We start from the raw sequence: 24,395 nt of genomic DNA, 5'->3' as shown, positions 1-24,395 counted from the left end.
GTCCCAGTGAGTCAGAGCAGACTGGGTCAGTCAGGAGAAGGGCAGTTGAGAAGAGCTACTGGGGACTGGAGAAATCCTGCAAGGAAGCAGAAAGTGGTTCTCTGGGGGGAGACTGGTGGCAGGAGAGCAGCAAGACAGCTTTACTCTCTGACTTCCCAAGCCCGGGTCAAGGGGCTGAAGGCAGGAGGAGTGATACTTGCTGGGTCTAAACCACAGAGCTGAAGCCAAAGGCCCTGGTGAGGGCTGAAGGCAGGGAAGCAGCGGATGGGCTTACCCACTAATGTCTCCACACAGGAGAGCTAGACCCAAGGGAACAGTGAGAGGATCAGGGGGAGTGAGGGATGCTCCTGGTAAAGATCACCTCCTAGCAGAAAATCTGTGCAGGTTCCTGCTGGGAAGAACAGTGTTGCACTCCAGCTGCAAAGGTTGGAGTGACTGTCCTGGCAGAAGGATGGAAGTGGACCAGCAAGGAGCCTAGATGTGGCAGGAAACACCGGATTATGGTAAGGATGCACTCCCCGCAGAGAGGCTGGTGTGGGGGTAATATGCAGTTTTGGGACTTTTGTTATGGGTTCACTTGCACTATATTTTGTAACAAACTGGCTCCTAGGAGGGGTGTTGTTGAAGCAAGAGAGACTGGCCTGGAGCCCTAGGGTTACCTAAGAGGGAAACTGAGGCAGGTGTGCCTATCATGCTGTGACCTGCTGCCGGAGGGTGCTCCCTGGCAGGACTGACTTTTTGCACAGCCACATTCAGACAAGGCTTTCCCCCTTTAAAGATGATTGAGTTTAAGTCAGCCTTGTTTCCCTTCTGCCCACTTCAGCTTTCCAGAATGGAGGGTGAATGGATGCTAGGAGCCAGGGTAGCCCTAATAGTGCATCTGCACAGAACTCCTAGCAGTTCTCTCCTCATGGATCTAGCACCAATGCGGCTCCACTCACGTTCGTGATGTGTTAGAGCACTGGCGTAGACTAAGGGCAGATGTTTTTCCAACGGTTCTACCCCTGCTTGGAGCAGGGACAACATGTTGGGTTTGAGCCCCATTTCTCAATGGTGTGCTGTAAAGGACACTTGTATTGGAGGCTCTGGCCCAAACACATGTGGACAGAGTTACTAGCCTTGTTGTTACAGAAATGTTTATACCAGTAAGACCTCAGCTGGGGCACCCACCTGCACACTGGAAATAGAGGAGTCATGGTTTGACCTTTATCCCTTCACCCTCCACAGCAGCATGTTCAGAGGCTAGAGAGGGGCTTGGGCTCATCCTATGGCTGGCGGAAGGAGGCATGTTAGGGACCTGGGAACAGGGTCAGAGAAGTCTTACATCACCTTCTTCCATGTGCACATGACGCTTGCCCACTTCACCTCCCCGAAGGTGGTCACCAATGCTTCTGTGCACCTCACAGGACGGGGACAGGAGTGGAGCAACTCAGAGGAGGGCTCAAAATGGGATGGCCTCTAACTCTCACCTGCTGGCTCTGGGGTAAGTTACACCCCATGTGTACATGGGCTTGAGTTACACCACCTTACATCTAGGCATTTGCCTCCTGCTCAGCCAAGGAGTGAACCACTTTTAGGCCTATGCCACCATTACTAATGCATACACCCATCGTCATGGGTCAGGAACTAGCCCACTCAGCCAGTGTCCGCCAGCCAGAACTGTAGTCAGCATGGGAGGGAAGCTGACAGTTGCTGCGCTGGTGCAAAGGGCTGACCACAGTCTGTGCCCAGCCCAGTGAGCACCGGGACACAATCCAGACAAAGCAAAGGAGGCAGGGGGAATAAGTCAAAGTAACATTTACTGAGAGATACAGGACTGCGTATTACGAAAAACGTACATGGATGGAGATGGTAGCGGAGCCAGTGTGGAGGGCTGCATGGGCCCCTTTTCCAGCATGCCGAGGGGAAAGGAGCCAGACACCACCTAACAAGTAACACAATGAGATAACTGTGGCATATGCATTTGTAACAAACGGGCCATTATATCATACATTTCTATGGGATCACGTCTAGTGATTATATAAATCCATATAGAGACAGCTGTATAAAAACTTTGTAAAAAATATAAAAAAGTGTAAAAATGTGCATTCAAAAGCACGGCCGACAGGGACAGCTGGGCTGTAAACATTATACTGAGTGTGCTTGTGGGGCGCCTGCGCCACAGTGCCATGGACAGGCCCAGCCGCAAGGCAGGGCTTGTGTCAAGTGTTTGCAATTCTTTGTTTCGGATTCCATTCCGGAGTGTGCGCAAGGAGCAGTGGCAGGATCCAGAGGGACGGAGATAGGACAGTCCTGGGAGATATAGCCAGCATGTCTTTGCCTGCCATCCATCTCCCACACATGTTCATTTCTCCTGGGTCAAGCCTCCACTCCCAGCTAGGTGCATACCAGTAGGTGTGGGAAGAGAAGAAGCTGCAACTTCCCCTCCCCGTATCTCAACGTGATCCAGCTTCAGGATGCCCTGAAACGGGCTGCTTGCTTGATCCCTGGGGCTGATGAGCAGGCTGAAGGGCCATGAAGAGGTATTGCAAGGGGTTGCCCTCACCACAGCTGCTAGACCCATCCCAGCTTCAGCCTCAGAGTGGGATGAATGGCAGGTTCCTGATCTTCTCCTTCCTCTTATTTGGTTGGCCTGTAATCCCCAAGAAAGCCCACTGGGTTCTGGCTGGACAAGGCCTCGGTGCACAGTTCTTCATACAGTACATAGGCGACTTTTTGGAGACCCCAATTTGTTGTCTCCTCCTTGTCCTGGCCAGTGCCACCTTCACTTTTTCTCTAGTTGTTCAAGCAGTGGGTTGGCTTCGCTCTCTGGTGTCTTGATGCTGTCTGTCCGCACAATGCAAGTGGGACGGTGTCTGTTCAGCATTAGAATCAGCTGCTGCCTCTCCTGCTTCAGCTCCTCTATCTGGGCTTTCAGCTCGGCATTCATGAGCTCCAGACGCTCGGACTCCTAGCAGGGCCAGAGACACGGATACAGCTTTAATCTGTCAGCTCATAGGTGTGGGGGAAAGAACAACCTGCTCTACGGTACCCAGTGCCCACCATTGAATCTCCCTCTCCTGCATGCACAATACACAAAGAGAAACTGCCCTCGACAGAGGTGAAAGTAAGCCAGTCCGGGCCAGTACGCTGTGCCAGACCGGACCGGCTTCCCCAGGCTGGCGATTTAAAGGGCCCGGGGCTCCAGCCGCTGTGGGGAGCCCCGGGCCTTTTAAATCTCCACCCGAGCCCCGCTGCCAGAGCCCTGGGGTAGCAGCAGCAGGGCTCTGGCGGTGATTTAAAGGGCCAGGGGCTCAGCTGCGGTAGTGGCGGCCGGAGCCCTGGGCCCTTTAAATCGCCCCTGAGCTCCCAGCCGCCTCTGCAGCCAGAGCCCCTAGGCCTTTAAATCTTGATTAAATACCCAGGCCCTTTAAAAGGCCCCGCCTCTTCTGGTTGAGGCCACACACTCTGCTCAGAACTCTGGCGTACCAGTAAGTCCTTTAAGTTACTTTCACACCTGGCCCTCGACCAAACAAAGGTCTGTTTGCAAACCACCCCAGTGTGAAACTGATGGCCATACAGCACAGGGAGCCGCAAGAAAACTTTCAGTGACAGCCAACTCTTCTGGCCAGACTTTATTCCTATTGGTGAGTAGAATCTAGTGCTGGGATCAAATGGGACTTTCCCTCCTGGCCATTCCCTGGGACCCAAAGCAAGACTGTTCCCTACCGCACATTTACTAAATGTTTTGTCCTGGTTAGTGCCCAATGATCCAAGCGAAGTAGACTGGTGTTCCAGTAGGATGAAGATTAATCGGCACCTTTATTGGGTATCTACCTCCGTCTTGGGGGCAAATGGCTTAAATCTACAACTAACACTGCTTTTGTGATCGTTAACAGGTGTAAATCATATCAGGTCTTCGTTTGTGCAGTTGAGTTACTCAGAAATTATGTCCCCATCAATCTCTACAGACAACTCTGGCCTTAGAGATAGTTCAAAATAACTTTGAGGAGACTTAATTCTCCCTGCCTCATTTTTAAATGCAGAGGTGGGTGTTTTCTGTAAGCAGCAGAGCTTGTACTGCTTTTCTTAAATTTTGGTCTAAGAATTGTACTCTTCCAGATTACAGATCGCTCTGTCTTTGCCTTCAGGAGATGGAGGAACAACCTGTGACTCCTTATTTTCCTGGTGTGACACCCTCCAACTGAGTTTAGCTAAGTTGAGTTTTTCTACTACTTGCTTATTGTCAGTATCTTTAAATCAACGACTCACACAGAGTGATCGATATTCCTCAACAAGAAGATCTGGCTATGATTCAATGTTAGTCATTTGATTTTTCTACTCTGAAGATGGCCCATGGTTTTGAACCATATTTGAAAAAGTTGTCCAATCTGCATTTACTTAAGGCATATATTCGGCGAAGATTCCAAACCACAGGCCTGGTCTAAACTACGAGTTTAGTTAGAATTTAGCAGCGTTAAATCGAATTAACCCTGCACCCGTCCACACAATGAAGCCATTTACTTTGACATAAAGGCTCTTAAAATTGATTTCTGTACTCCTCCCCGACGAGGGGAGTAGCGCCGAAATCGACATTGCCATTTCCAATTAGGGTTAGTGTGGCTGCAATTCGACGGTATTGGCCTCTGGGAGCTATCCCACAGTGCATCATTGTGACCACTCTGGACAGCAATCTGAACTCGGATGCACTGGCCAGGTAGACAGGAAAAGCCCCGCGAACTTTTGACTTTCCTTTTCTGTTTGCCTAGCGTGGAGCGCTGATCAGCACAGGTGACCATGCAGTCCCGGAATCAAAAAAGAGCTCCAGCATGGACTGAACGGGAAATACTGAATCTGATCTCTGTAGGGAGAGATGAATCTGTTCTATCAGAACTCCGTTCCAAAAGACAAAATGCCAAAACATTTGAAAAAAATCTCCAAGGCCATGATGGACAGAGGCCACAACAGGCACTCAACACAGTGCTGGGTGAAACTTAAGGAGCTGAGACAAGCGTACCAGAAAGCCAAGGAATCAAATGGACGCTCACAGAGGGAGGGGCGACTGACAACTGTAGCTATCCCACAGTTCCCGCACTCTCCGAAAACCATTTGAATTCTCGGTTGAGCTCCCAATGCCTGAAGGGTCAAAAACATTGTCACGGGTGGTTCAGGGTATATGTCGTCAGCCGCCCCCCCCGAAAGCAAAGGGAAAAAAATAGTTTCTCGCCTTTTTTCACTGTCACCGTAGGTCTACTGGATGCTGCTGGCACACGTGGTGCTGCAGCGCTACACAGCAGCAGCCCCTTGCCTTGCGGACGGCAGACGGTACAGTATGACTGGTAACAGTCATAGTCGTCCCGTGGGTGCTCCTGGCTGGCCTCGGTGAGGTTGGTCGGGGGCGCCTGGGCAGATATGGGTGCTCCTGGCTGGCCTTGGTGAGGTCGGTCGGGGGCACATTGACAAAAATGGGAATGACTCCAGGTCATTCTCTTCTTTACGTTTTGTGTAATGGAGATTCAGTCCTGCCTGGAATATCATGCCAGTTGGAGGCTTCTGCCTCAGGCTGCTCTCCCAGTCGGCAGCACCGCGCGGTCGCACCTACCCCATCCTACCCCTTTCTCCCAGGGCTCACAATCAGATACTTTTTGCTGCAAATATAAAAATAAAGCTGCCCTTTAGAACTGTCCCCCAACATACATATCCTGGGACATTTTGTATTTTACCAGTGTCAACCAAAGGCCCACACACAAATGGGGATTCAGTCCTGCCTGTGCTTCTATCCTAGTGCTTATCACAGATTCCCATTTTCAGCTATAGGCTGAGCAAGTGCAGAATGGTGGTTCACTTGACTTCGCTATAAGCCAACCACCCTCCCCTCCCCCCTTTGATCTCTGCTTGCAGAGGCAATAAAGTATGTGTTGTTTCAAATTCATGCATTCTTTATTACTTCATCACACAAACGGGGGGATAACTGCCAAGGTAGCCCGGGACGGGTGGGGGAGGAGGGAAGCAATGGGTGGGCTTGTTGTAGGGGCACCCCCTAGAATGGCATGCAGCTCATCATTTCTGCGGGATGCCTGGGGCTCTGACCCGGAGCGGCCGTTTGTCTCTCTGGTTCTTTAGTAGGCTTGCCTGATATTCAGGACTGACTCTCCAGTAGACAAAACTTAAAGAAGAGAATGACCTGGGGAGTCATTCCCATTTTTGTCTAGGTGCCCCCGACTGACCTCACCGAGGCTGTCCAGGACAGCAGCAGACGGTACAGTATGGCTGGTAACCGTCTTTGCTAACTTGCAAAGGCAAGGGGATGCTGCTGTGTAGCGCTGCAGTACCACGTCTGTCAGCAGCATCCAGTAGACATACGGTGACAGTGAAAAAAGGCTGAACGGGTTCCATGGTTGCCGTGCTATGGCGTCTGCCCAGGCAATCCAGGGAAAAGGGCACGAAATGGTTGTCTGCCGTTGCTTTCACGGAGGGAGGACTGACTGACGACATTTACCCATAACCACCCACGACAAATTTTTGGCCCCATCAGGCATTGGGATCTCAACCCAGAATTCCAATGGGCGGGGGAGACTGCAGGAACTATGGGATAGCTACCCACAGTGCAACGCTCCGGAAGTCGACGCTACTCTCGGTACATGGACGCACACCGCCGAATTAATGTGCTTAGTGTGGCCGCATGCACTCGACTTTATACAATCGGTTGCCAAAAATCGAATTCTGTAAATTCGGAAAAAGAACAGGAGTACTTGTGGCACCTTAGAGACTAACAAATTTATTAGAGCATAAGCTTTCGTGGACTACAGCCCACTTCTTCGGATGCATCCGAAGAAGTGGGCTGTAGTCCACGAAAGCTTATGCTCTAATAAATTTGTTAGTCTCTAAGGTGCCACAAGTACTCCTGTTCTTTTTGCGGATACAGACTAACACGGCTGCTACTCTGAAACCTGTAAATTCGGAGTAATCCCGTAGTGTAGACATACCCTAAACTGCTGCCCTTAAAAGGTAGATATGGAAAAAGTTCCTTCACATCTTCAGATTTGCCCATGTAAATCTAGAGTGTTCGAAGATCTACCTCATTATCTTTTGGCCTGTAGAATATCCCAGCTTCTGAGAACACGCTGGATTATACCTCTTTTTATTAAAAATAAATAAATTCTTTACCACCACCTCAAAGGACAATGGTTTTTAGTATTTTCTCAATCCCCAGTAGTAATTAAATCAGTGGCAATTTTTGGCCTTTTAGCACTGTGCCGAGAAGAGAGTTCTGAATGACATTTGAATGTATTATAGGGATGTTGCTGTTTTAGACTGTGTATGTTTTTCTCATGTTCACAAAAGACACGTCATATGCAATCTAATAAAACTGAACTGAACACTACAGAAAAGATGTATTGCACTAGAAGTATTTTTCTGCCCTGAAGTAAAGAGGAACCAGTAACTAAGGGAGACCCAGCTTCTCAGGGAGAAAAGCAGCAACAAGGATTTCTGATCTTTTTATGGTTCATATTTTACTGGCTTGTCTTATTGAGAGAATTTGCTTTAAAAAGATTCTTGTGTCCAAGAGCCCCATGTCCAAGAGGTGCCCCTCGCTGCACATGACTGTGTGGGAATGTGAGGTGCATCCCTGTGGAGGGGGTGGGAGTGCAATGGTGTGTGTGAGTGAGAGAGATATCTTTGGGGTGGCACCATGCACTGTAGGAGGAAGAGTACATGTGTGTACTGTATGGGAATCACTCTGGGAGAGAGAGTTTCATGTGTCTTTAGTGTACAGACTAGGAATCTCCAGGCTTTGGGAGAAGTGACCAGCCCATGGGCATTCCACTACTGCATGTCAGGGGCTGACAAGTCTCTAGAGTCTATCCTGGTACTCACTGTGTATCCTCTGGGCACCTGTTTGTGTTGCACTGGTTGGGTTTGTGGCCCCTTGTGGTTATTTGGGTGAGATATGCACTCTGTGCAGGGCTGCACACAGTGCTAGGACATGGAATTCAGCTCACATACCTGAGGTAAATGTGTCAGATGCCTTCCTGCCCCAGCACACCCCATGCTACAAGAGTGGGTTCAGCTAGCTACCTGCTCTAGCTGGTAACAGACACATGAGGTCACGGTCCATTTACCCAGCAGGACCAGCCGGGGAAAAATGGGAGAGTGGCCTTATGTCCTCCCATGCAACTGCCAAATGAGAGATTGCATCTGCCAGGCACCATGCCTCAGGATCTGTGGGCAGCTGCTGGGCTCCCAGATGCAGGGAGAGGAGGTGACTGACTGGAGGAGGGAACTCTTTGAACCTTGCAGTTGGGCAAGAAGTGAGATTCAGCAGAATGAACAGCCCCTCTGGTCAATTGCTGAAGAGACTTTAATAGCCTTGGGAGTGGGTGTACAATCCACCTTTGTCCTCCCCACTTGGAGAGGACAGAGGGGTGCCTACTGCAGTGAAGCATAGCTGGAGAGGGAGGCTATACCAAGCCTGCTGGGGAAAGGGCACGGGGCACTCACCCGCTGCAGGAACTCTGTCCTCTCCTTCTTCTTGTTGCGACATCGAGCTGCTGCTACTTTGTTTTTCTCACGGCGCCTTTTCCTCCTCTCCTCTTCCTCATCCAGCTGGAACAGGACACAGGCCCCGCGTTAGAACAGCCAGACTGGGGAGTGATGCAGCTGGCAATAGCCCCCTCGCTAGGTCTCACTGGCAGCAGTGGCTGTGCAAGCCTCCCCCCACACCTCAGCTGATTCTCCTCAGTCCCGATCTGCAGTATCCCTGGCTATTTTGGTCTGTCCTCCCCTTCCCTGCCTCGCACGCTGCTATCAGTGCAGCTCAGTCCTGCCCTGCAACTCCACCTGCTAGGTCCAGTTCTGGGCTCTTTGGAGCACAGATTGCTGATCACTCCCACTTGTGATAAATTACTCCCTTTCTGTAATGTGGACTCTAGAGTGAGACAAACTAATTTCACCACAGAAATGTGTAATCCATGAAGAGAAGGGTCTTGTGCAACAACAGAGATTCCCCTGCCCCTAACACGGATGTGTGGGAGTATAGTAGTGGTCTCATGTGCTAGGAGCAACGCTGACCTTCCCATGGCTGAGAGCAAGAACAGCCCCCCAGAGAGGGGGCCTCTCCTCATGCTGCCAAGTTCCCCTGCTACACTCAGCCCAGCCACACGCACAGACCTTAGCTCTGCGATTAGTCCAGTGCAGCCCTGTTGGGGGGGGGGGGGGGGCAGCAAATGGGAGAGACTTCTACTCTCTTCCCTATCTCATGTTAACTAACCCTGAGCTGATACTGTAACAGGCAGATACAGTATTGCAAGGAAAGTATTTTCTTTAGTGGCTATTCAAAGCACATGGGTGGCTTGATCAGATCAGAGTGTTCTAAGCAGGGATCTCAGTGCAAGAGACAGTTCAGTCTACAGCTGTAGATGTGTGAAGTCTACACTGACAGTTAGTAAGGGCTGGGGGCAGCTGAAGGGAGTGCTCTCATTCCAGGAGTATCAAACAACTAGCCAGGCCCAAGAGAGCCTTGAAGACCTGAATGAGCCATTCCCTGATTGGTTACATTCATTTCCTGCTCATGCAACATGTTCAGCATTCTGGGCTCAGAGTGCTCAGACCTGTTTCCTTGGAGCCAGGACTGGCTCTAGGCACCAGCAAACCAAGCACGTGCTTGGGGCGGCACAATTCCAGGGGTGGCATTCCGGCTTTTTTTTTGCGCTTCGGCAGTTGCGCTCTCGGAGGTGGGTGTTTTTTGTTTTGTTTTGTTTTTTTGCTTGGGGCAGCAAAAAAACCTAGAGCCAGTCCTGCTTGGAGCATAGTGAGTAATAAAAGGCCCTAGTGCAGAGTGTGGTGTATAAGGAGGGTGCAGCAAGATACCCAGATCCCATTGTAGCATTGAGCAAAGACATACATTTCTGCATTTTACTTCATGACTCCATTGTTCTATGCTAACTGACTCAAACTTGCTGTGTTAACCCTACATCACACAGTCAGAAAGCCACCATCAAAGTATCAGGGGCATTACTTCAAAAACCTAGGGCAGTAACCCATCAAAAAACCCACCCCAAGCCCTTTGTTATGGTACAGTTCATCTATTACTTAAGGATGCTGACTCAAATCCTCAAAGATATTTAGCTGCCTAACTCCCATTGAAATAAATGGAAGCAGGTGCCTAAATACCTTTTGAGGAAGTGGGCCTTTTACCTTTAAGCAAACATTGTATCTTTTGAGAAAATTACAAGCCTTACAATGCCTGGAAATTCAACATTCAGGTTACACTTTAAAATCAGGGATCTGGAACTGCAAGAGAAAGTCACTCAAGCAGCCTTAATTGCCTCTGTGCCAATGCCTGCAGCACAACGAAAACCAGGAACCAGTCTTAAGATCGGTCTACACTCCAGCTGGAGGTGTGAATGCAGCACATGTAAACATACACAAGCTATGCTTTAATCTACCTAGCTTGGGTACCAATAGCAGTGAAGCCACAGCACCAGGGACTAGCTGCCCAAGTAAGTACCCCATGCTCCTTGGCAGGCTTGTATAGCCCAAGCTGAAGCCCATGCTGCCATGGCTTTACTGGTATTGGTACCTGAGCTAGGTAGATCAAACCTAGCTCAAGTAGGTCTACATGTGCTGCAATCACCCCCATGACTGAAGAGTAGACATGCCCTTAGCCACATATACTCCCCATCTCCATCACATCAGGGACTCTGAGAAGTTATCAAACTAAACTGCCTCTCACTTGTGCATGGTCAAGTCACATGGTTTCTGTTTAAATGCTGCAGTGGCACGTCTTGTCATCACTTCAGCAAACTACTCCTGCCTTCTCTATAGCCAACTGCAGTCATTGACAAGACAGATTTGTACATCTCTAAGCCAAAATGGACCATACTAAGGACAATTCCCTACAAGTACAGGGTGTTCTAAACATTGTTGTTCTATGAAGCTCAGCAGTGACATGTAGCTACTGTGACTGGGATTAGGAACCTCTTATGAACTAGAGGGAATATTTGGTAGTTTATCCACCAGCAGTGCAATGTTGGGTTAACCAACTGAGTACCACAGACATGTCTATGAAACCAAACCCACACGTTCCAGGGCTCCTGGTCTCCTACCTAGGGAAACTATACAAGTTGCCAACTTTATAAAGCCCACACCCCTTTAATCAAAATGTCTCCATGTGACACACACGTGAGATGGGATGGTCACAGGGATGGGTCCGAGTTAAGGTGACTGGATGAAATTCACTGGGCATCTCTAATGTTTGGGTTTTAAGGGTAACCAAGACATTGACTTCCCAACATTTCAGACAGTTACAGAGTTCTCTTCAAGGCTTTTCCCCCCTTAAATAACTGATACACTTACATTCCTAGTTCCAGTTTAGGGAAGTATTTTGTCTAGGAATAAAATATTAAACAAGGCCAGTTTCAATAAGAGCATTTTCCATTAAAATATCCACAGAAGGGCCAACTCTCCCCTGCTCTGCATGTCATTCACTCCTGTGCAAAGGGGGCATCAAATCAGACAGAATGTCTTACACTCGCTTTGCAGACGTGCAAGTGACAGTGTAAGGTGTCAGGCAAGGAGAACAGATTTAGATCTCACAGTACACGTTAATGTAAATAAGGTTGCCAAGTCTTTCTACACACAGTTAAACTCCCGTGTTTCTAACATTTGCAGGGAGGTGAATGGAAAGAGGCTTTTGACCCCTCACTTGGCCAATAGTTCAAGTAGCCCCCAGATTCTTCCTTTTGGATTCTTGAAAGAGTAAGAATTTCAGAGTTAAGGGCACAAGCAACTCTAACAAATCTGTGCAAAATTAAGCAGCGTTTTAGAGGTCAGCGTAATCACCATTCCACTCTCATTAGCATAGCTTCCACCAGCTACTGATTTGTCTCAGAGCCGAGAGGAGCTATTAAAAGCAGCCTGCTGAGTGCAAGAAAGAGCACAGAGAAGAGAGGACATGTGCTCTCAACTCCCCACTCATCACAACCCACTTGCTTTTTAACATGCAAAAACATTCCCCCATGTTTGCTGCAAAGCAGATGGTTAATTGTGGCAGCAATAAGGAGCAATACCATTGGTGGGACAATACATGCTGTCCGTGATTCTCAGCTGATTGACACATTTTTGTGGTCTGCTCTGGCCAGGTCAGGCACAGAAAAGGGAGTGATTGATCCTTCCCCTGTCCTCATCTCACTGATCAGTCAAACAGAAACTACCCCATCCATCCTAACAGTTCAGAGAACACAGTACAGAGAAGGGTCACATCTCCTAGACAGGTTACAGAAGCTCTGGGCATGTGGCTTAGCAGGGGCAACAAGAGAGTGGGCGTTGGGACTCCTGGGGTCTCGTGATTTCTTCACAGATACTGTGGCCTCAGGCAAGTCACTTTCCCTCTTTCTGCCTATCATAGGGTGACACTAGCCCTTTTAAGAGGGAAAAAAGTGCACCTATGACTAGTCAGCTGACTCAAATTGGACTTAAAAGAAGGCACCGGGGCCCTAGAAGGGCAAGAGGCCTGAGTGCACTGAGAGAAGGGCAGGTGGGACTCCTGAAGAGGAAAGGGAGATCCAGAGAGCAGCAATAGGAGAGGAGAGCAAAGTTAGTAGAGAGAGAGCCATTGACAAGAGCAAGAGGTTGATTGTGAGGACTGGCCAAAGCTGGAGAACCCCAGCTGAGTTACAGAAGAGCTCATGTGGAGGCCTCTGTGAAGAAGGGGAAGAACTATCCTGGTTAGGAGAAGCTGAGCCCAAAACAAGGGGGAGGTTGATCTCAGAGCAGGGGTAGCTACATGGAATGCCACCGGCATTCTGTCTTGGGGCTCCAGGAGAAGGCTTGTGGGAGAAATGTGGGTCTTGGGATGCTAAGGTAGGAGGCCTGGAGAGTGGGGACCTCAAACAGGGGCCACAGGAGCTGGGACAGAGCAGTTAATGACTTGTGTCAGGGTGAGTGATGTAGGAATGGGACTGAAGAGGTGCTGTGAGTAACCCTTGAGGGGTTTGAGAGGAGCTGTTTTTACTGTGAGGGATCTGCAGACTGTGGCATTTTACATAACTAAAAGGATTTCAATGTGCTGCAGAGACACTATTCCTTTGCATGGGTGGATTCCAAGGGGATACTGAGGCAGGCCCACTTCTTGTGCCATGGCCTGACAAAAGAGGGCGCCTCGTGTTTTCCCATTAATAAAATGGGGATACTGGCACTGGCCTTCTCTGCCAGGGGTCGAGACTTAATTCATGTTTCTAAAGCTCAGTGAAATCTATATATAGGAGGCTCTAGAGGGGGCATTGGGTTATCATACAGGAAAGAATTTAAGTAGCTAAAGGGTTAAACAAGACACAGTGGGCGGGGCAGGGGGGGGTGAGAAGAAGAGAGAAGAAGAGATTCCCTGTGGGGAGAGGGGCTAAAGAGTTTTATTTCATGGTTAAGGTCCTCCCATTCCCTCCAATTCAGGAGGAGGCTGTAGTTGCCTTCTTCACAGTGCAGACTACGACTAACATGAATTTCCCTACAGATAGCGGCCTCAGGAGAAGGGCTTCAGTCTGGGGAGATCCCTGCTCTGGTTTGGAGGGGAAGATTTCCAGAGCCCAGCAGTGACTGTTTTGAACGTCCCTGTGCAGCCAATCCAAGTGCCTTCCCACCTCCATGCTGAGCTTTCCAGAAGTACAGACACACCCCAGGTAGGGCTGCTCCGTTCAGTAAGGTTTAGGAAGCAGTCTATTCATCCTAGTGCCAGGGGAGCCAGGCATGCTGATGTCTGTAGGGTCTGAGTTGCACCTCCCCTAGAGATGAAGGCAGCTTTGGACTGCATTGTAACAAGTGCGTAGGCTGCTCTTTGGCCACTCCTGGGATACGCAGTTTTGGCTTACCCAGGCTGCAGCTGCAAAACCTCTGCTTTGAACAGCTTCATTTACTATCCTCAACTTGCTGCCTTTAGGACTAGTGCGGCTGAGGAACATGTTACAGCAATGCACCTGGGTTCTGGCATGTGCCATTTGGATTTCCCCTTTTTCGTTGCATGATGTTTGCTGACTTAAAGTTCTAAGGAAACTCTTTCAGTACTTGCTCTATGTTAGAGCAGAGCCGGGCAGAATGCATCTCCTCTCCCCACTCCCACCACAGACACGGTAAACAAGACATGCAAAGAGCATCCAAAAGCTGGCTAGAGGACTCTCTGCTATTGAGTGAGTCATGGACATTAATGGAGTAGTCGCACAGAACCCGCTGGCACAGGGAGAGGAGTAGAGCATGACCACCATTGTACAGATGAGAAAGCAGAGGCACAAAGAGATTAAGAGAGGTGCCTAAGGCCATGGAGGGAGCCATCCAGGGAGCAAGGAGCCCGAATGCCAACCCTTATGTGACCAAAGGCTCATTCTCACAGCAGATGAGAAGATTTACCGTAACAGCTCAATAGACAAAAGGCCACATGGCTTCAGTTCCTGACTGGCTCCTCAAGTTGTAAAGTGGGTGGGTGACCGAGGCCTCTCTCCTCTGAGCCAGAGTCTGAATTTACTCATGTATCATGAGGGCTGGACTGGGATATGGAGCCTTTTGCTGCTGGGTCAGTGGTTCACACCCACCCCAGGCCAGAGTGGCAGGAGATGAAGGGGAGGAGGGTCATCTCAGTCCAGTTTTCAGCATGCTTAGCTCATTAAAAACTTTTTGGGCCATCCTGGCAGACAGACCAGTGACTGAACAGCCTATCAAAATGGAATTGTCCGAGGATGGACATTGGGGGGGGAGGGGGAAGGAAGAGGCGGAGGTAGCATGAGAGGGGAAAGCTTGTCCTGCTATTACCCATGGATAGAGAGGACATCGGTCTACAGTGCCTTTAGAGCAGCCCCCCGGAGGCAAGCAGGGCGTGGGGAATTCCCCTCAGAACTCACCTCACTTTTCACAGGCTGGGGTCTTTTCCCAAGTTTGACCTCCAAGAAATGCAGTGGTGAGATCATAGCCCCAATGTTGCGGATGTCAGCGTACTTCAGCTCTTCCACCGTCAAGGTGGTGCCCGGGAGTCCTGTCAAGGGGCCAAGCCCAGGTAGAGCTCCAGCTGTCAGGGATGGATCCGGAATCTGCCCTGGCATCATAGCAGGGCAAGCAGCTCCTCGCTCTAGGGAGAGACCGAGACACAGGCTGTTACAGGGATTTAGCCAGGGAGTCCCACAAGTGGGAGCAAGCACAGCTTACTCCAAAACCCAACAGGGTATGAACCAAGGGAAGCAGCAGCTCTCTCCCTTTCTGCCCTCACTCCCAAACCTCTGGAACAACAGGTACCAGGGCCGCTCACCTAATCTGTTATGAGGATCCCTACCCACATCTTTCTGGTGCCACTGAGGGGGTGAAGAGACATATACTGCTCAGAGCAATGAGGAGCCAATTCCCCCAGGTCTCTGCTCTGACGCTGCAATTTGAGCCTGTGGCAGAAGCACTGCATCTCATCCCACCCTTCCCAGCACACACAAACACCAGCAAGGCCATTGTACTCTCCTGTTCCCTACAACAGGCAAAGTTATTTGAGGAAGAGGAACCATTCCCCAGCTCTAACACTCCTTGCATATTGTAATTGGTGATGGACACTCAAGTCCCAGCAGGAGAGCAGCAAGGACATGAAATCTCCCAACGTTTGAGAGTCCTCCCATAAGAGCGCAGAGTCACGACCACATCTGACAGATGTCTGCAGAGGGCTACACTATCAAGTAGATGAACAGGCCCAGCTATGCCATGGGACCTCCCACTCCCCAGCTCTGTGGCCGCGTCAAGCAGATTAAACACATTGCCTGAACAGTAATCATGCATATTCCAGGGAGCCTAGGGTAGAAAGGAAAGAGCTGCAGATAAGGGGCTTTGGGGGCACCAATATCAATCAGTAACTAGTTGTTCCCAAGGAAGGCTGCAGGGGAGGGAGGCAGTGCAGGAAAAGAGGCACAAGAACAACTATACGTACCAGTGCATGAAGCTCACAAGTAAGACTCGGTTGGGATATTGCAGATCCTGACTATGAATGACAGAGCAAAGTTAGGTTTGGTCACAGAGGCTGGGGAGCCACCAGTGTTGCCCACACAGGATTCTACAGTCTCCTTGAGAGAGATTGCCAACAAGAGGGGGAGCATCAGACAGAATCCATGTGGATAAAATCCCTAGGTCAAAAGAAATTAATTCTAGTAGGAAGGACATACCTGCAGATCAGGATGAGGAGAGAAATCAGACAGGGGCAACAAAGTACTACAAGAGTGATAAGGGGCAACTTCAGCTACTTAGGAGGTCAACTGATCAATGGTCCCTTCAGGATGTGGCCTGAAGAAACAATTTCTTGATACTATGGGTGACTGTTTCTTGGAACATCTTGTTCTGGATCTGACAAGATCAGAGACTACTCTAAACATAGTTCTGAATAATTTTCAGGTGTTGGTGCAGGAAGGACAGTGGAGCCATCAACAATGACCATAATGTGCACTGGCTCCGACATCCTCTCCAGAGGATCAGACTGACAGCCAAGTCTGACACTGAAATTCAAGCAGGGAAACTTTGCATGAGTGAAGATAAAGGAAAATGCTAGGAACTTAAAGAACACAGAATCAGCATGGAGGCTGCATAAGACTAACTTAAAAATCACAGATGGGATCCATCCTCCAGAACAAATAAAAGGAAGGAAAAAGGGAAGGAAAAATCCACAGGTACAATAGTTTATTTTGGCCAACAACAAATACAAAAAGAGAGGGGAGGGAAGAAATCCAGGCCAAATAAGGCAAATAGACTGGGGCAAACTCTGGCAGGTCAGTTACAAGCTGGAGAATGAGGGGAGCTAAGAGGAAATATGAAGAAGTAGCCAAGCTATGAAAAATAATAATAAGTTCTTTAATTAGATGAGAAGCAGGAAGCCCATGGAAGAGTGAATGGGGCTGTGAGACCAACTGAGTGCACAGAGAACAGCTGGGTACCATCTACACTGTAACTACATCTATGTTTGTGTAACAAGGCTGACACTCGCAAATGACCCAGTTACAACATACATGGTTCAGTTGTGTCCATGCAGCAGCTTTTTTCACAACACAACCATGTCACCATGTTAATCCATGCACTCATGACTGTGCCTAACTGGATTTTCATCAATGGACTCTGGGAAAGTCAGGGCTTCTATCCCATACTTCCTCAGCAAGGGAGAGTGTACACAGAACCATGTACACAGTGCAGGAGAATGTGGGGCAATGCACTTTGGGTTGTCCTGTTATCCAGAGAGCTGGGAGGAAGGAGGACCAGCTAAACAAGGAGAGTTAGAGGGTCCCATTCTGCACAGCCTAGCAATAATTTTAAAGCTAGTTATATGAAGCCAGCCTTGGCAGCTGCCAGAGTACAATACCAATACCAACACCACTAGGGAAACGGACAGCATGGTGGCAGGTGATAATGTGGCTCACATTGTAAAGAACAATTTTAAATCTTTATGCTCCCTAATGGGCTCCGAACTGGTGGCAACCTCTAATGCGAGAGGTCACAGTGAGCAGTTCAGAGAAGGGCATCTGCTCACCACACAGCAACAGTAACAAAAGCAACAATGTCAAGGAACAAAGTAGTAGGGGAAACCTGATAAGGGCATTATTGTAAATCAGGGTGTGTCCTCACCAGGAATCCAGCACTCAGCTTTGGCCATCAACTCCACAGGAGCAGAGAGCAGAAAGAAAAAGGTAAGGCACTGGGGAAGGGAGTGTTCAATACAAAATGACCTCAGAGACTAGGACATTTTAGTTTGGAAAGGAGAAAATGAATAAATAAATAAAAGATGCAGAATCTCAACTAATGAATAGTCTTGTTGGGCTGATGCTACTTGATAAAAATGGATGTTTTTCCAGTACTCCTACCTACTGGGTATAAAAGAGAACTAGAGAGAAAATATGTAGTAATTTTACATGGCCTGAGAAGAGACAGATTATCAGTTGGCCTGGTTGAGGCTGCAAAGACAGAAAACAAAATAAGATAGTAACCTCCCGACCTGGAAATTCTATCACTGGTCAGCTCTAAATTCCACATTTGGAACTGGCTACATTTTACAGAAATTCAAAACAATACCTCACACACAGCAGACCAGTGATGCAGCAGATCACTCTCCTTTTATTCTTTCTAGCCTGATTTATGGCTACAACACTTTGCTGCCTCAAGAGATCAGACAATGTCCTGTCCGAGGCACCACTTTGAAAAGTGCAGTCAAGTGCCCTGGTACCATCCCAAAATTCTCGATGACTTCCTGAATAAACTGTCCCTCTAGGTTAGAAAGATACTAATTTCAAAAACGTGGGCTGCCAAAGAACAGTTGACCTTTGGAGACTTTTTCCAGGGCACACAACCCTTTTTGGGATTTCTATATGTATCTACAAGTTAGACATTTCCTAGACATGGTTTCTAAAGACAACTAGTAGGCAACCTCTCCCGGTAAGCAAATCTAAGGGAAAAAGGAGTTCACGAGAATGCAGGGCAATTAAAGAGACAATATTAAAGACAAAACAGCAAACTATCCCGATGCAAAGGAAAGATAAAAAGGTAGTAAGAAGTCAAAATGGTTCCATCAGGAGCTCTTTAATGATGTGAATATCAAAAAGGAATCCTACAAAAAGTGGAAACATGAACAAATTGCTATGGATGAATAAAAAAAAAATCATGTAGGAACAAAATAAAAAAGGCTAAGGCACAAAATGAGTTATACCTAGCAAGGGACATAAAAAACAGTAAGAAGAGGTTCTGTAAATATATTAGGAGCGAGAGAAAGATGAAGGAAAGTACAGAAGAATTAGATCTTCAATGTTGCCACACAAATTGTAGTCGCTTCAGATACTAGCTCCTCTGTATGCTCTGACATCCTAGAGAGTAGATCTAAATTTCATTCCAAAACACAGATAGTCAGTCTTGTTCCTGGTAACTCCAGCTGGGGAATTCCAAATTACCTTGTGGATATATTTGTAGAGGAACAGTGTTCCACCAATTATGATCCCTGATACCAGGCACAGTTCTACCTATCTTTCACCATTCTGATTTTGGCAACCCATGTCTGTCAATATTGGAAGTCATAATTAATGCTGTACCCTCTGAGTGGCACCGATCTTACCTCCCTGAATTTATTATGGCTATATTTTAATTTTTAAGTGTTTTTTGTCAGCTCCAGACCATTGACAGTTGCTTAAACACTGATTTTGAGATTATATTTGTCTATCTGTTTGGTTGTTTGCGTTACTTTGGTTGTTGTTCAAGTGTTGCAGAAACCTACTTTCCTAGTTCATTTTACCTTCAATAAAGAACCTGTCAGAATCTTGGGTTCCTGATGGCTTCCCTTGTCATTTCTGTCAAGACAGAGTCCATTATTTTGGCATGTTGTTTGTCTGAATGGCTACCTTGTTGTGTTTCCACAACTCAACTTTTTTTTTTTTTTTTTTTTTTTAAACAATAGGTTGTTGGCCTATCACTCAACTCCCAATCTGGAAGACCAGTGGATTCCTTTTCATCTGGTCCCTATTCTTTGACCAATCTGCTTGGGTGATCCTGACAGGGAGTGAAAACTCCCAATGGCATAGCTCTCAGGGTCACAGGAGCATACAAGCCTTCCCACCCCATCAAGGATAGGCCCCAGGAAATTGCTATGTTAAATGTTATTAATTTATAGAAATTAAGCAAAAACTAAGCTTTCAATACGCTGAGTGCCTTAGCATGCAATAGAGTTTTCCTTTGTTATCCGATATTCCCATGCAACTGTTCCTCACTTTGTTCATCATGAATGCAGTATATTATATATTTCAAATAAATGGTTTATAGAAGGCCCGGTATTATTTACCTAGTCCTGCAATACAAGCACAAGAAGGCACGTTACTTTAAAAAGCAATAACTTTAAACCTTAGATCTCTTGTGGACTGCAGGGTAATGAATGCTCAGAAGAATGCCACAGAAATGCAGTCTAAATTGGTAAAATGACAGACAGTGGCCATCATTAAATTATTTGCCAGTAACCAAAACACAGCAGTCTCCAAGACCTGCAGTTGCATCCTATGGTGTGCTAGGTACTGGCAAATGCTAATTTTAATGGAAGCCACTGACCTTTTGTGTGCTCTGTATTAAATCAGTGGATCTTCCTGATGAAAAGGAGTCAAGTATGTTTAGTGCATCGAAGAAATCAGCTGTAGGACATCAGCTAAGACAAAACTGCAAAGGCGCTCTGGGCTCTCAAGGTAGTCACCAGCTGGGACAGCTCAGGAAATAATCCCCCTCTCTCTACCAAGGATATAGTAGAAGCGCTATAAGTCACTGTCAGAGACAGGCTGCCAGGTAGCTGAACCAGGAGTCTGCTGCAATATGGCAGCTTCTGTATGCCTAATATTGCACGAGTTACCTATAAGGGCAACAGACTTTCCAGCAAGAGTCAGAAAAGCAACTCCTAGAGTCAGACCCTGGATCTGTGCTGGCTTAAGAAGCAGCATCAATGCCCTTCCCAGAGACACCCACGCAGATGCCCTTGCAAGAGGATAGAATGTGAATAGTCATATGCAGCAGACTTTATAAACACCCTTCCCTGCAATGCCTTGTTCAAGAATTCTTGGGCCCCAAGGAATAGACCCTCATTGCCCTGATGACTGTGGCAGTGAGACAAAGTAGCTGAGGGGGATTGCTCCCCAGGAGATAGAAGCCAGAGCCCATTTCCGGTGTGGGAAGGGTCTGGCTCTGCCTTGAACTTCTGTTTATTTTCACACAGATGGCAGAAATACCACAAGAGTCTCACAGAGAGACAGCTCTGCCTTTGGGCTTTTTATGAAGGCTTTACTAGAGCACGAATCCAAGCAAACAGCCTTGCTGTCTGCCTCCACTCCTTGATGTGTGAGTGAGAGATCCACTGGCTGCCCTCAAACCCCATCAGAGAGACAGCTCCACCCCTTCCTCCCTATCAGTGAGAGACTCCCCAGCAGAGAAAGTGCTATTCCCCAGTCCCACCGCTCAGCAGAAAGCCCCACTGCTTGGCCATGCTGCCCAGCCCAGCCTCTTGGGCTGCAGTAGGTGCTGGAACTAGGGGTGCGGGGGGTGCTGCAGCACCCCCTGACTTGAAGTGGTTTCCATTATATACAGGGTTTACTGTTTGGTTCAATGGCTCTCAGCACCCGCACTATACAAATTGTTCCAGTGCCCCTGGGCTGCACTTGGGAATGTTATCTCCAATGCTGCTGCAAACAGGACCTTTTAAAAGAGAACATTTGTTACAAATCCACAGAGGTAAAGCTCAGCCATCGGCAGAGCCCACTGGAGCAGCCATCCCCTGGGAGTGACCCATCAGCCCTCCATCTGTCAGACATGCCCAGTCCAACACTAAACCCCCAACTACAGCTCAGGGCTGCTGCATTAGAGCTCTCCAAAAGCACAAGCCCTCCCACAGCAACCATCCCTACTGCTTTCTAACTTGGTAGTTATCAGTCCCCTTCATGTGGCATCCCTTGCTCTGGATACAGATCATATCATATGGCTCCTCCTTGCCTCCCCCCGCAAGGATTCTTCCCTACCATGTCCATCACATGTACTAATCTGAAAGTAAACCCTTAACTGCCATGAGCTAAACAATCAGCTCTTGTTCCTCCTATTTCTCTAGCAACTTCCATCCCAATGATTCCCAAGCTTTAAACTACTAAACAAGTTATACATCAAGCTCACACTCTTCCACCATTGCTACGCAGCCGTCTAGTTAGCTTGTGAGTTCTTTGGGGCAGGGGCTGTCTTTCTGTTTTGTGTTTGTACAATGTCTAGCACTACAGGGTTCTGGTCAGTGACTAGGGCACCTAGGCTCTACCACATACAAATCATCATCATCTCTGGAGTGGAACAGGACAGATGTTTAACACCACAATGCACAGCTACAAGCAGTTTAGGACACGAAGATAAGAACCATCTTATTTCCAACTGAAACAGCTGGGGGAATTTAGGGAGGGAAAGAGTAATGATCTCAGCTGGAATTAGATCTGGACACTGAGGCTAACAACCTGACTCTTGTGAAAAATCCCCTGGAACATTTAACGACCACAAGTGGTCAGAACTGGAGTTTATTTTTAAAAGACATTTCATCAGAAAGGCTGGCACTTCCAGCAGCCCAGCACCATCTAGCACTGCACTGAGGACCTAGGATCAGCACTGACTAGAGAGGAGAATGCCCTGTACATATTCTTCAAAACACTTCCTGCAACCCTGGGGTGTTCCTTAAAAGTCTCCCATCCAAATAATGACCAGCACTAGTCAGTTTATACTCAACCTGCTCAGCAGACAAGCCCATTCGTACCCTTAGGTTGTCTGGCTGCAGGTTAATTATCCTTCGATGTTTGGATCAATATTCTGAACACTAACGGCAACTGGGAAATCCATTAGACCAGTCAGTGATAGATGGAACTCCACACCCCCTTCTTCCTCTGTGGGTTGCTCTAATGCCAAAGGAGGAACCGTGTAGCCGAACACAGTGGCTAGTGCTGTGCACTACAGGTCTCACTCTCTAGGACAGCAGATTTGGGGCCAGATTTTCCAAAAGTACTCAACATCCTGCACACCTCTCATGGTTATACTAAGGGCCAGAATCTCAAAAGAGCTTAGCACCATACTGAACTCTTCTGGATATCCAGCCACTGAAGTGCAGCAGGAGCAGCGAACTCAGCCCAGAGTGTGGGGGAGAAAGGAGGTGAGAGGAACAATTGTACAGGCTCAAAGCTGCCCATTCTGATATTGGCTAGTTAGGACCCCCCCCCATATCCATCAGTTTTGCTATTTACTCCTCTTTAGCAGGGGCCATAACACAGGACCTCAAAACACTGCGAGGAGGGGAATACTAGATTGTGTGAAAGGCGCAGATATATCCATAGGGGCTTTAAGGGCACAAGGCGACGAGCCACAGAAAGAGACAGCAGTTTGCACTTCATTTCTTGGGATTCTGTTAAATCCCCAAAAGCCAAATAACCCCAGGAGACAAGGTGGGTAAGGTGATAACTTTCAAAAGTTGGCCCCATACAAGACATTACCTCACGCACCTTGTCTCTCTAACATCCTGGGACCAATACAGCTACAACTACACTGCAAGTAAACCTGGGACAGCCAATTGGTGCTCTGAACAGGGCTGATTTGGACTGCAGCCCCTGCACAACACCTACCCACCCTATAAATGGGTATTTCTCTTTTAATTTGTGGGAGTTAGACTAAGAATTTGCTCTCAAACAAGTGGCATTCCTAGACATCCCCATGTAAGAACTAACTAGCAAATTCCCAAGGCAGACTTCTGGCAAAGGCCTCCAGATCAGAATTTTTAGCATGTTTCTTGAAACTTGCATGAAAATTTCTATCTGAGTTGCTGAAGCATTTGTCTCTTCTGTGCTCTCAGTGATCGTGCACATGCGCGCGCACAGAAACACACACACAGAGTTTGGCAGTGGTTGCGTTCCAGAGCTGGTAATACAAGCCATGAAGCAGGCTGCCAAGACAAGCAAAAGAATGAGCCAGGCCCCATTTCATTGGCCCACCATACACTGCATATGGCCCTGGAACCAGCCAAGAGAGTGTTCTCACCCTCCTTGAAGGCATAGGAGACCCTGTGTTTTCAAATACACCTCCACAGGGCCTTCATTAAAGGAAAATGGAAACATAATGTGTGTGTGTCTCTCTCTCTCTGTCTCGATATTTCTCCCTTTCCCCCAATTTGCTCTCAAAGCTATTTCGCTACCACTGAAATAGAAGAATGCCTTCTGGAGCAGAAAGCACAAAAGAATGTGACTTCCATTCAGTTCTATGCCTGGCTACTAAAATGGACTTGGGACTGAGTGAGCAGAGGGAATCTCTAGGGGCTCCCTCCCTTTCAAGGGCATAGAGAGCAAGTAGGAGGAAGTACACTCATGGGATAGCAGAACACATTGAAACTCTCCTTGTAACTAAACTAAAGTGGGACTTTCGGAATTCAGATTCTCTTATTCTTAACCCACACATTCACTGTGTGGACAGGTGAATTAAAAAACAAAATCTACAGAGATGCTAAAACCCACTCCCCACTGTGGCACCAAACTGAAATGAGTTGCATTACCAGAACCTGTCAAAACCAGGCATTAACCAAAATATATGGCTAGAGTTAGGGCAAAATACTGCATCTGTGAACCTGGACTCTCCTCTCCATGCGTGTGCAGGTCTCATTTGGGTACCTCTACACTACAGTAAAGAACCCTACAGCACTAAGTCTCAGCGCTTGGGTCAACTGACTCTGGCTACAGGCCTAAAAATTGCAGCATAGAGCCATTTAGGCTCAGCCTGTGGCCTGGGCTCCAAAACCCACCCCTGGCGCAGGGTTTCAGAGCCTGAGCTCCAGCCCAAGCCTGAACGTCCACTGCAATTTTTAGCCCCGTGAGCCCAAGCTGCAGCAATGCCATGGGTCTAGTGTA

At 48.0% G+C, this 24,395-nt stretch overlaps 1 protein-coding gene across 8 annotated transcripts in view; it reads right to left on the bottom strand.

Moving 5' to 3' along the window:
- Nucleotides 1-1,780: 1,780 nt before the first annotated feature.
- JDP2 (Jun dimerization protein 2) overlaps nucleotides 1,781-24,395 on the bottom strand; it is a 54,510-nt gene continuing 31,895 nt past the window's right edge. For 5 of the 8 annotated variants that reach the window (XM_065595533.1, XM_065595536.1, XM_065595532.1 and 2 more), the window contains exons 2-4: nucleotides 14,865-15,088; nucleotides 8,482-8,586; nucleotides 1,781-2,950 (exon numbers count right to left, since the gene is read on the bottom strand). In XM_065595533.1, the coding sequence (XP_065451605.1) occupies nucleotides 2,765-2,950; nucleotides 8,482-8,586; nucleotides 14,865-15,088 (515 nt within the window). In that variant the 3' untranslated portion in view covers nucleotides 1,781-2,764. Of the gene's footprint in view, nucleotides 2,951-8,481; nucleotides 8,587-14,864; nucleotides 15,089-15,922; nucleotides 16,052-19,249; nucleotides 19,300-24,395 lie in introns of those variants that run through there. The other 3 variants (XM_065595537.1, XM_005301609.5, XM_065595534.1) reach the window with 3 other exon arrangements.

This window comes from Chrysemys picta, chromosome 4 (assembly GCF_011386835.1).
Source record: "Chrysemys picta bellii isolate R12L10 chromosome 4, ASM1138683v2, whole genome shotgun sequence".
NCBI classification, from domain to species: Eukaryota; Metazoa; Chordata; order Testudines; family Emydidae; genus Chrysemys; species Chrysemys picta.
This window is presented reverse-complemented; position numbering and strand designations above follow the sequence as displayed.